At 45.1% G+C, this 12,117-nt stretch overlaps 1 protein-coding gene across 1 annotated transcript; it reads right to left on the bottom strand.

Annotated features, from left to right (window-relative positions):
- Positions 1 to 1,093: 1,093 nt before the first annotated feature.
- FOLR2 (folate receptor beta) lies at positions 1,094 to 4,977 on the bottom strand. Its single transcript, XM_006141134.3, has 4 exons — positions 4,819 to 4,977; positions 1,902 to 2,090; positions 1,651 to 1,786; positions 1,094 to 1,487 (listed from the first exon to the last, which is right to left on the bottom strand). Exons 1-4 carry the CDS (start codon positions 4,966 to 4,968, stop codon positions 1,204 to 1,206), a joined length of 759 nt encoding a protein of 252 aa, XP_006141196.1. The 5' UTR covers positions 4,969 to 4,977; the 3' UTR covers positions 1,094 to 1,203.
- Positions 4,978 to 12,117: the final 7,140 nt, after the last annotated feature.

Below are 12,117 nucleotides of genomic sequence, written 5' to 3'. Positions count from 1 at the left end.
TTATTTTTACATTTGACCAGAGAGGGACAGAGAGAAAGAGAGAAAGAGAGAGAGAAAGTGAGAAAGAAAGCCACCAGGTCCAGTACTCGAACCATAGTCAGTCATGTGGAAGTCCGGTGCCCCTAACCACGATGGCACCTGCTGGCCTGCAGAAAGGTTTTTGCTTTAAGGTTTAAAAAAGAATTATTTTATTAACTTCATTTTTACTTATTTATTTATTTATTTTTTTTAATTTGACCAAAGAGGGAGAGAGAGAGAGAAAGAGAGGGAAAGCCAGAAACCAAATTGCCAGGTTCAGGACTTGAACCACAGTCAGGTCAGCCATGTGGGAGTCAAGCACCCTTAACCACCAGGCTACCTGCTGGCCCTAATGCTTTTTTTTTTTTTTTTTTTTTTTTTGCTGTCCTTTCTTTTAGAGAGAGGTTTTTGCTCTAGGGCATGTTTGCTCACTGGAGAGATAGAAAGTGAGAAATCACTCCCCAGACGGGATGGTCACACTGCAGTCCCTTCTCTTCTGTTCTCGTAGGATCTGTGGCACACACACACACACACACACACACACACACACACAGGCCTTTGGTGTGTTTTAAGCCACTCAGTCAGGGATTAGAACTGCAGGTGACTACATGGGAGTCTAGCGATGTAACCATTATACCATCTGCTGATTCCTTTTTTAAAGAATTAATTTATCTAACTTTATTTATTATTATTATTATAATTATTATTATTTTCCAGTTTGATCAGGCAGAGAGAGAGAGAGAGGAGAGAGAGAGAAAGTAAGAAAGCCAGCCACCAGGTCCAGGACTTGAACCATGGTCAGCCATGTAGGAGTCCAGCGACTTTAACCACCACGCCACCTGCCAGCCCCTTACAAAAAAGCATTAATAGTAGAGCTGGAGGGATTCAAACGCAGGTTGGATTCAAATGCAGGTATACCTGCTTTAATCTGAAGTAGTTCAAAAACTATGGAATCTATCCCCCAGCCACCCACAAATTCACAGCTAAACGAATTCATCAGACACAAGTGTGTCAGTCTATTTATTAGAACTGAAGGCTGCTGGAACTCTAAGCTCCACCATGAAGCACAGTTGGGTGATAGAGGAACAGGTAATGGGTGGTGGTTTTCTGGGCTCCCTTGTTTGTGGGAGCTGAGCTGACTCCAAGCTGGGGGCAGGCAGAGGGGAGGCCTGGGGAGGACTGGACTCAGCCATGGAGCCAGAGTTGTAGCATGAGAGCCAGGCCAAACAGAAGCCCAGTCCCATGGGCCCTAGCCCCAGTGTTTATGGCCCCAGCATAGAACTTCACCACCTCCTCGTTGGGGTTGCCCTGGGCTGGGTCAAACCACATCTGGATGCAGCGGCCACTTCCTTTGCTGTAGTTGCTGACCTTGTAGGAATTACTCCAGAGGCCCTCGCAAAGGGCGGCAGGCGTGGGGAAGTAGAACTCAAATGTGTGGCAGGCAGCCCCAGGGGGGCACTTGTTAACTCCTGCAGAGAGAGAGAGAGAGAGATGAGGAACACACACACTCAGACCCTGGGCCTAAAGCTCATTTCTGGTCATTCTCAGAAATCTTCACCCAACCCCAGCTCCTCAAACCTCCCGCCCTCATTTCCATACTTCACCTTCAATTCCCCAGCCCCAGTCCATCACCTGAGGTCCAGTCCCAGCCCTTGTGCCAATTGCTCTTGCAAGTATAGGAGGTGCGGCAGTCTTCCCACCAGCGCTGACAGTCCTCTTTGCATAAGGGCACATTCAGGAAACGTTCTTTTCTCCAGCTCTGATCCACCTGGCAGGAGGGAGGACGGAGGGCACCTCTCAGCCAGGGATGTTAGTAGCCACAGCCTTGAAGATGGCTGAGCTGGAGGGCAGCCTGCTGGGGTGGGTGAGGAAGACACCTGTACCTGCTGGATCCAGGGCCCCAGGTTGGGCGAGCACTCATAGAGACAGGTGTCCTGGATGAAGTGGTGCTTGCAGGCCGGCTCCATCTTGCCACAGTGGTCCCAGTTAAAGTTATACAGGCGGGAGGTGTCGCTGTGCAGCTCCTGGCTGGTGCTGACCGTGCAGCAGGCATTCTTCCTCCAGGGACTGCACTGGGTGGGGAGGCACAGGACTGGGTCCTCCCGCTACGACTGCCCCACCTTCCCCCACCTCCCTTTCCCATCCTCCCTGTCCTCCCATTATCACCTCCAACCTCTCCCCATTTGGATCTTGCACCCCTGCCCCAGGCAGTTGTCTTGGGAACACTCACTGTGAGGGCCCCTCCGGGCCTCTAGGAATCCCCATATCAGGGGGAGACACAATTACAACAATGTGATCCGGAGGCTAGGGGACTCAAGGGAACCCTGTCTTGGGGATAATAGCTATCATGTACACAGCACTTACTTCTTGATAAAAAGTCCTTTCATTTATGCGTTGAAAAAAATTATTGAGCACATACCCTACACCAGTCGCTGCTGTAGATGCTGAGAATGTGCAGAGATGAACAAAACAGACAGAAATGGATATTCAAGGATCTCCCTCTCGCTCTCTTTCTAGCCAGAGGGTGCATGCACTCAACAGAGAGAGACAGAGAGAGAGAGGAGAAAGCGCCCTCCATGGGACTGGTCGCTCTGCAATCTCTTCTCCATCTTTCCCTTCGTTGGGGATTTTGGACATGCATGCACATGCACTTGGTGTGTTTCTCAAGCCATGAGATCTGGGCCACAGTCAGCCATGTGTCATCCAGCCACTTGAACCATCAGGCCATTGAGTTGGCCTGGGAAGGTGACATTTTGAACAAAGGAGAGGCTATGCACTAATGTCATTTGATTATACTTATCCTTGGAACATATTTAGATTTGTGTCTCCAGAAACTGGCCAGTGCTAGAAATATAATATGTCTACAAAAAATATTTGCTGAAAACAGCGAAAGACGTACTTGGGTGCCAGCAGGTGGTGTGGTGGTTAAGGAACTGGATTTCCACAAGGCCTACCATGGTTGGAGTCTAGGACCTGGTGACTTGCTTTCTCACTTTCCCTCTCCCTCTGGTGGGCATGCATTGCCCTATACCAAATTAAAGAAGAATAATAATAGTAAACAAGATTAAATATTAAAAAAAAAAAAAAAAGACAGGGACCAGCAGTTGGCGTAATGTCTATGTCGCTGGACTCCCATGTAGTCAACTGCAGTTTGAGTCTCAGACCCAGTGGCTTAAAGTCATGCTGGGCACATGTGCATGCGTGCCCAAGATCCTGAGAGGAGAATGGTGGAGAAGGGATTGCAGCATGGCCATCCCCCCCCACAGGCATCTCGCTGTCTGTCTCTCTGTCTTTCTCTCTGTCTCTCTCTCTTGCTGGCGAGCGCACGTGCCCTATAGCAAAAACCTCTATACCCCCCCCAAAAAAGAAAGACAGCCTTAAGATTTCCTACATCTAAACCCAGTGTTCATTTAGACACATTGTATTTTCTTAAATTTTTGCTGTAGCCTGCATTTCACAGGGCTGCTGGTACCATGAAATGTCGGGTTGTATTATGTACTTGTTATACTGGCGTTATGCACTATTTTGAAAAATCATATCTCAATCACAGTACCACTTAGCATATCTTATGGTGTGTAAGTTGCCGATAACACACCTGTATAATCTTCTTTTGTAACTGCCCGTTTATAATGATTCTGTGAATAAAAGCAAGTGCGTGACCTTTCCTGACGTCTTGTAATGTAGCCATACCAGAGAATTGACATACTGAAATACGTATTATTTTATTATAAATTACTTTCTGCTTGCTTCTCCTTTGTATTGGGTTGTCCAAAAAGTCAAGACTCATTTTTGACATAGAAAAACAGAACAATTACGTCATGACTTTCCTGACAGCCCAATATTACAAGTAGAGCATGATGTCAGTATTGTTAAAATTATATATGCAAATAGATTCTATTTAGTTTTGAATTTCCAGAAGAGAAAAAGGAATCTGAAAAATATTTGTCATAGAAAGGAGACATCAAGGCTAACAGGATGACAATGCCAGGGGTGTGCGTGCTCATGAGAAAAAGAGAGACAGAGAGAAAAAGCATCTCCCTCTGGGGAATGGTCATACTGCAACTTTTTTCCCCGCATTTTCTCATCCTGTTAGGTTTGGGAGCACACATAAGCTGATGTGCCCAACATGTTTTTTAAGTCACTGAGACCAGGATTTGACCTTGGTCAGGCCCTGTGCCCTGTGTCACAGTCAGAAGGGACTGTCTCTTTTACGTTTGGCACTCCATAATACTGGCATGAGTGAGAGTAGGAAGAGCCATCTCCCCTATAGTCTCTCACCCGCCAAACCCTTGAAGGAAACCACCCCAGCCCCACCCTTAACCTACCACAAGGGATTATTATGTCCAATTCCTGAGTGGGCCCATGGGCGTCAATAAAGAATGGAGGAGAAGGGATTGTGGTGTGGCCATCCCCTCTGGAGGTGATTTCTCGCTTTCTGTCTCTGTCTCTCTCTGTCTTTCTGGTGAGTGCACACGCCCTATAGCAAAAGAAAAAACTCTCAAAAAAAAAAAAAGATTGGAGGCTCCATTCACATGAATGGCTTACTCCTCATATTACTATTTCAGGAGTGGGTTAGTTCCTTCAGGAGTGGGCTCCTGATAAAAGGTTGCATTCAGCCACCTTTCTCTCTCTGTCTTGTGTACACATGCTTTCTCACCATGTTAGGACACAGCAAAATGCCCCTCATCAGGTTCTCCCCTTTAATTTCCCAGCCTCCATAACCCTGAGCCAAGTAATGTCTATGTTCTATAAAGTACCCAGGCATGTTCTGTTAGAGCAGCAGAAAGTGGACTGAGATACCTGGCCATGCAGCCTGTCCTCAGGACCTGGCTTTGTCTTGTGGTGTTTGGCATCCATACAGACATTGAGCACATCAGTCCTGCCTAGCGCATGGCATGTGGTGGCCACCCAGGTCAGAAGCAGCAGAAGAGGTGTCCGTTTCCAGGCCATGTCTTTCTGTCCCTGCAGAGGGAGCTTGGTTGAGAAAGATCAAGGCCTGAGGGGGGAAAATTCCATACAGGGGTGCCTCCTTCACTCCCTGCCACCTGCCTCTCCAACCCTCCTGTGAAAGTTGAGGTCTGACTATTCCTTCAGTGCTGGCATTCTGAGGCTCCCTGAACCTGGGATAGAGGAGGTTGGCAAGGAGGGTTCCTTACCCCCACCCCCCTGCTTAGAGGGATTGGTGGGGTATCAGGATTATTAGGTGGGCCCTGGGACAGTCTTCTTGAGTTGGAAGAGATGCATTGCACCTTCCGCCTCTCTCTGGATTTTATTTATGACAAGTATTTAAATAGTTCAGGGCCATGCCCTGCCCCCCTGAAAACAGAGACATGCGTTGCCCTCATCTTGTGTCCAACAAGTGCTCCCATGCAGCTTAGAAACCCTGCTCGCCTGATCCCACTATGGGGCATCTATCCAAAGAAAGGAACTCAGCATGTTGAAGAGCTATCTGCCCACCCTCTTTATTGCAGCAGTATTCACAATAGCCAAGATAAGGACTCAACCTAAATATCCATCAAGGAATGAATGGATAAACAAGTTCTAGAATATATTAAAAAATAAGTTGTAAAGGCGAGCAGGTGGCACATGGTGGATAAAGCACATGGCCGACCATGATTTGAGGACCATACCAGAGAGCCTGAAAATCATGCGGAGCACATCCCAAGAGAAGGGAGGAGGAAGGAGAGAGGATTGTGGTGTAGTCATGCCCCTGGGGGTAATTTCTCACTTTTCCTCTCTCTGTATCTGTCTCTCTCCTCTCCAGTGAGTGCACATGCCCTATGACAAAACCTAAAAATAAACAAACAAACAAACTTAATCTCATAGAAGCAGAGAATGGTTAGTGGTTATCAGACTCTGAGAAGGGGAAGAGGGAAGGGAAGATAGAGAAGAGTTGGTTGATGACTACAGAATAGTTAGACAGAATTATGTTCCAAACTTCTATCGTGCAGCAGAATGACTAGAGTTAATGATAATTTATTGTGTATGTCTGTTTTTCTTCCTTTCTTTTTTCTTTCTTTCTTTCTTTTTTTTAAAGTTTATTATTTAATTTTATTATTATTTTTTAATTTGCTATCACCAGAGAGAGACAGAGAGAAAGTGAAGAAGTAAGCAAGCAGGTCCAGGACTCAAACCACAGTCAGCCATGTAGGCGTCTAGCGCCTCAACCACCACAACACCCGCTGGTCCCTCTTCCTTCCTTCCTTCCTTCCTTCCTTCCTTTCTTTCTTTCTTTCTTTCTTTCTTTTTTTTTCTCTTTTGGAGAAGTTTTTCTACAGGATGTGTGTGCTTGACAGAAAGACAGAGAGAGACAGAGAGACAGAAAGCAAGACATCACCCCCCAGGGGCGGATGGCCATGCCACAATCCCTTCTCCTCCATTCTCCTCTCGGGATTTTGGGCACGCACGCACATGTGCCAGGCGTTAGTTTAAGCCACCGGGTCTGGGACTCGAACTGCAGTCTACTACATGGGAGTTCAGCAACATAGCCATTACTCCAACTGCTGGTCCCAATTTATTGTGTATTTCAAAATAGCTAGAAGAGAGGATTTAGAATGTTGTTAGCACAAAGAAATGATAAATGTTTGAGATGATGGATATGCAGAGTATCCTGCTTGGAACATTGCACATTTTACACATGTATCAAATATCACATTGTAACCCATAAATTTGTGCAATTACTATACGTCAATTAAAAAAATATATATATAAGGGGAAAGAAAAGACAAGAAAGAAATGCAGTTAGCCCTAGAGAAGGCAGTGACCCAGGTCTGCTGATTCTCCAGATCAGCATGAAGATCAAGTGACATAAGCCACTGATTGGTGTTTGGTTAAATGATACAGAAATGGAAAAAGTAGTGGTTTCTAGACAGCTTTGCTTACTCAGACATTTTCCTTCTCTAGTCTCTGAAAGTCATTTTCTCCTCTACCCTTTTCTGACTCTGGCCACCTCAGCAGTCTCTGGGCTAATGCCCCAGACCCCGTTTTACCTCTCAAACAACGAACGCAGAGTCCCCGCACTGAGGGACAAGACGAAAGTCCGCCAGTTAGAACCGCCAGCTCTAAGCACCTGGTCTTGGGAAGGGCCTGGCAAATGTGAGACCCCTTCTCCTCTGTTCATTACTGCTCCCACCCCGCACTCACCCATTATAGTCCATTCCTTTGAACTCTGTCACTGAAGAACTGAAGAGTTGGTGATGGAGACCCCTCACTCTCCCTCACCATCTCTCATATGCGAGCCCTGACAAGACCACCAAGCCCTGACAAGGGCTCTAAAAACATGGCTCTCTGTGTCAGGTTTGTTCTTCCCTCCCCCAATTTCTTCCCCCCCCCCAATTTCTTCCCCTTCAAGTTATTTTCCCTGCAGAAGCCTCTGATCTTTCTGAAGAAGGCCATGTCCCTCTCCTACACACAAACCCACCATTCTCCCCATGGCCCTGATCACCCTTCCCTCCTTAGTGCATCTTGCCTGAACCTCCTTTGTTCTGGGAATACACAGCGATGTCTGTGATGGCCTCTTTCTAGGCTGGCAATGGACCCAGGCCCCTGGGCTGCCGTGAGTGTTCTCTGGCCTCAGCGTGGAGTAGGCTAAGCTCTGGTAAACCCGGAATAGAATTTCCCCAATCAGCTCTTCTGCTCTTCTGTCTCTTTCAGACCCCACCCTTTTCAAGGCTCCACTAGCGTGTCAGTTTAGACATTCCTATTTTCATTTATCTCTTTGTTAATTTGCTCTTTCCAAGATCCCCACATTCAAAATTCATCAAAATGAAGAGACGAGCCCATCCCCAAGAAGGATCGATTTTTTTAAATAACATAGTGTACACATGCACAAGAAAGAGAGCGAGAAATCCTTGATAGAATTTCATCACACTGTCAGTCCCCAGTCCCTCGGTTCTTCATTCTGGGTCCCACATGTACACTGGGCATGTTTTCAGGCCAGCCCACCATCTGAACTGGTGGTTGCTGTGTGGCTCCCAACCTTGCAGGGCGCCTGTGTTACCGCTATGTCACACAAGGGGCTGGTCCGCGATCTGAATTTATTAGGTATCCAAAGTGGTTCTTAGGATAAGACTAGCCTGACGAAGACCAGGTCTGGTGGATGGCCCACCCTGATGATGCCTTTGGTCGCAAACTAAACTGCAGTGCTGGAAGCTATGTGGCCAACTATGGGTTCAAATCTTCAGCTGGCTTGAAAATATACTGGGTTATGCTTCTGCCCAGGATCTTGAAGTGATGGTGGTGGGGTGGAGGAGACTGGAGAAAGGGGACTGTGGCATGACAAGACCCCATTAAGGGAACCTCTCTCTCTTCTTTCTTGTGCATGTGCATGTGATCTCAATGTGACAAAATAAATAAACGTAGAGAAAAAGGCCTGGTAGAGAGAACCCAAACTTTAGGGTCAAAAAGCTCCATCTCTTACATAACCTTGGGAGAAGTCACTGGACCTCGCTGAGTGTTAGTTTGCCTACTGGAATATCACTGAAAATTATACATATATAAAAGCCTGGTATCTGCTGAATAGACTTAAATGACAGTTGTCACATTAAGTAATGAGTAGGCACGTAGTCACAGGCAGAAGTCAAGGTACAGAAGTCAAAGGATTTCCTTAGAGTAAAAGACAAGTAAAGATAATCTCAACTCAGATAAATGACAATATCTCACCATTTAGCATTTCTAAAAACATAATTAAACAGTACTTAATGCATTTTTAAAAATTATGGTGAAAATACACATTACTTTTTTTTTTCATTATAGGGTGTGTGTGTGTGCTCATAAGAGAGAAGCAGGGAGACAGAAAAAAAGAGAGAGAGAGAGAGAGAGGAAATGTGAGAAATCACCTCCTAGGAAGGATGGCCACGCTGCAATCCCTTCTCCTCCAGTCTCCTCTTGGGATTTTGGGCATGTACACACATACACCCAGCATGATTTTCAAGCTGCTAGGCCCAGAATTTGGATTTGAATTTGAGTCAGCCACATGAGATCCAACACCTTAACTTCCACACCACCTCTTGGCCCACATCACATAAAACTTGCTTTCTTATTTCTAACTGCATCGTTAGGCAGTGTTAAATATATCCATTCTATTGTCCAGCAAATATCCAGAACGTTTTCATATTTCAATGTTGAGCTCCTATAGCCTTTGAACAACTCCTCATTTCCCTTCCCCTAGTCCCTGCCAACCACCATTCTATTTTCTATCTCCATGAGTTTGAATACTCTGGATACCTATGTAAGTGGGTTCATGCAGCATGTGTCTTTTTGTGACTGATTTCTTTCTTTGTTTTTAATATTTATTTATTTAATTCTACTTGTTATTATTATTTTTTAATTTGACCAGACAGAGACAGAGAGAGAAAGAAAGAGAAAGCAAGAAAGCAAGCCACCTGGTCCAGGACTCGAACAGTGGTCAGCCATGTGGGAATCCAGTGCCTCCAACCTCCAACCGCCATGCCACCTGCTGGCCCTGTGACTGGCTTATTTTACCTAGCACAATGTCCTCAAGCTTTATCCGTATTTTAGCATGTGTAAGAATTTCATTCATTTTTCAGGCTGAGTCATGTGTTGTGTATTGATACCATATGTTATTTATCCATTCATCCGTCCATCGGTGCTCCGGTTGTTTCAGCTCTTGTCAATTGTAAAGAATACTGCTCTGAGGTGACCAGGCAGTGGTGCATGGGGAAAACTGATGCTCTGTGAGACTGACCCGCATGGGAAAGCCTCAGATTCATACCCAGAGACCTCCCTAAGAATGCCAGACACATCCATGCCATGGTTTGAGGCTGACGGAAGCTGGGGTGGGTTGTGGCATCAAGTCCCTGTTGTGGGTGCTATCTTCGAGCTCTTCTCTTTCTCTCTTTCACTCTCATTCTCTCTCACTCATGGAAGCAAGAAATTATAAATAAGCTTAAAAATATATAAAGAAGAACACAAATGGGGACCAGCAGGTGGCAGAATGCTTATGTCGCTGGACTCCCACGCAATCAACCGCCGTTTGAGTCCTGGATCGATCTGGTGGCTTAAAACTCACGCCGGGCATGTGTACATATGTGCCCAAAATCCTAAGAGGAGAATGGAGAAGAGACTGTGGCGTGGCCATCCCCCCTGGGGAGTGATTTCTCACTTTCTCTCTCTGTTTCTCTCTGTCTCTCCAGTGAGCACATGCACTCTATAGCAAAAATCTCTCTCTCTAAAAAAAAAAAAAGAACATGCGTGTACAAACATTTCTTCAAGATCCTGCCTCAATTTTTTTGTGTATATACTCAGAAGTAGAATTGCTGCATTATTTGATAATTGCATATTTAATTTAAAGAAATTTGGGCCAGTCTGTGGCCTGGTTGTTAAATCCACTGGATCCTACATGGCTGTCTATGTTTTCAAGTCCTGGACCTGGCAGCTTGGAATACATGCCATCAATGTGTGCACCCATCCCCAAAATCTTGAAAGGAGGAGGAAATGGAGAAGGGATTGTGGTGTGGCCATTCCCCACTTCTGCAAAATTTTTTTTTTAATAAAAGGAACCGCCATACTGTGCGTTTCAAATTCAGATAGCTCTGTGACACAGCAATAATGTTTGAGAGATGGTGGCTCTCACATGGTGACCAATCTGTGACCCAGTCAGTCTGAAACATACTTGGCTTACATGTGAGTGCTCAAGAAATGATGGGCTGGAGGCCTGGAAGATCTCAGGTAACAGGACTCTGCGGAGGGTGTTCCTCTCCGCTCTCTTTCTCACACATGTACGTGCACACATTCTATCTTGAATAAAAGAAAGTAAATTAAGCAATAGTTGTTTTTGCTTTGTTTTGGTCAGAGGGTGCATGCACTCTCCAGGGAGAGACAGAGAAACAGAGAGACAAGGAGAGATAAAATATCTCCTAATGAGTATGTGGCCATGTCACAGTCCTTTCTCCTCAATTTCTCCATCTTGTTGGGATTTGGGGCATTGACACACATATGCCCAGCAAAAATTTCAAGCCACCAGGTCCAGAACTGTGGTTGGTTATGTGGAGTTCAATGGCCTTAACCTATGAGCCTGCCCGATAAATAAATTAAATAAATCGTTCCAATTTCTCCACATCCTTGCCAACATTTATTTTCTATTTGTTTTTGTTGTTGTTTTTTGGTTTTCTGTTTTTTAGTGACCTTTATAGTGAATGTGAAGTAATATCTCATTTTGACTTAGATTTGCATTTCTCTATGATTAGTGAATTGAACATGTATTCCTATTCTTATTGGGCATTTATATTTCTTCTTCAGAGAATTTTCTATCTGAGTCCTTTGCCCATGTTTTCATTGTGTTTTTTGTTGCTGTTATTGTGCTGTATATTCTCTTATATATTTTGGATTAACCTCTTGTGAGATATATGATTTGTGAATACTTTCTTCTATTTTGTAGTTGTCTTTTCACTCTATAGACTATCCTTTGATGCATAGAAGTTTTAAATGTTGATATAGTAAAATGATCTATTTTTATTTTTGTTGCTTGTGCTATTGGTGTCATAGTCAAGAGCTTATTGCCAGGACTAGCAGATGCAAAATGGCTAGGTTGCTGGGCTCCCATGTAGTCGACCGTGGTTTGAGTCCCAGACCTGGTAACTTAAACTCACACTGGTCGTGTGTGCATGCGTGCCCAAAATCCTGGGAAGAGAATGGAGGAGAAGGGATTGTGGCATGGCCATCTTCCCTGGAGAGGTGATTTCTTACTTTCTGTCTCTGTCTCTGTCTTTCTGTTTTCGTTTTTTTTTGCACTCGCTGGAGAGACAGAGACAAAGAGAGAGAAAGTGAAAAACCACACCCCAGGGGATGGCCACACCACAATCCCTTCTCCTCCATTCTCCTCTTGGGATCTTGGGCACACATGCACACATGCCCAGCATGAGTTTAAGCCACCGGGTCTGGGAATAGAACCGTGGTTTACTACATGGGAGTCCAGCGACATAGCAATTATGCCAAGTTCTGGTCCCTCTCTGTCTTTCTGGTGAGTGCACGTGCTTTCTAGCAAAAACCTCTGTAAAAAAAAAAAAAAAAAGGATCTTTTTGCCAAATCCAATGTGTCATGAAGTTTTTTGTAGTTTTTTTTTTTTTTTTTTTCGTTTT

This window comes from Tupaia chinensis, unplaced genomic scaffold, assembly GCF_000334495.1.
Source record: "Tupaia chinensis unplaced genomic scaffold, TupChi_1.0 Scaffold000047_1, whole genome shotgun sequence".
Lineage (NCBI taxonomy): Eukaryota > Metazoa > Chordata > Mammalia > Scandentia > Tupaiidae > Tupaia > Tupaia belangeri.
This window is presented reverse-complemented; position numbering and strand designations above follow the sequence as displayed.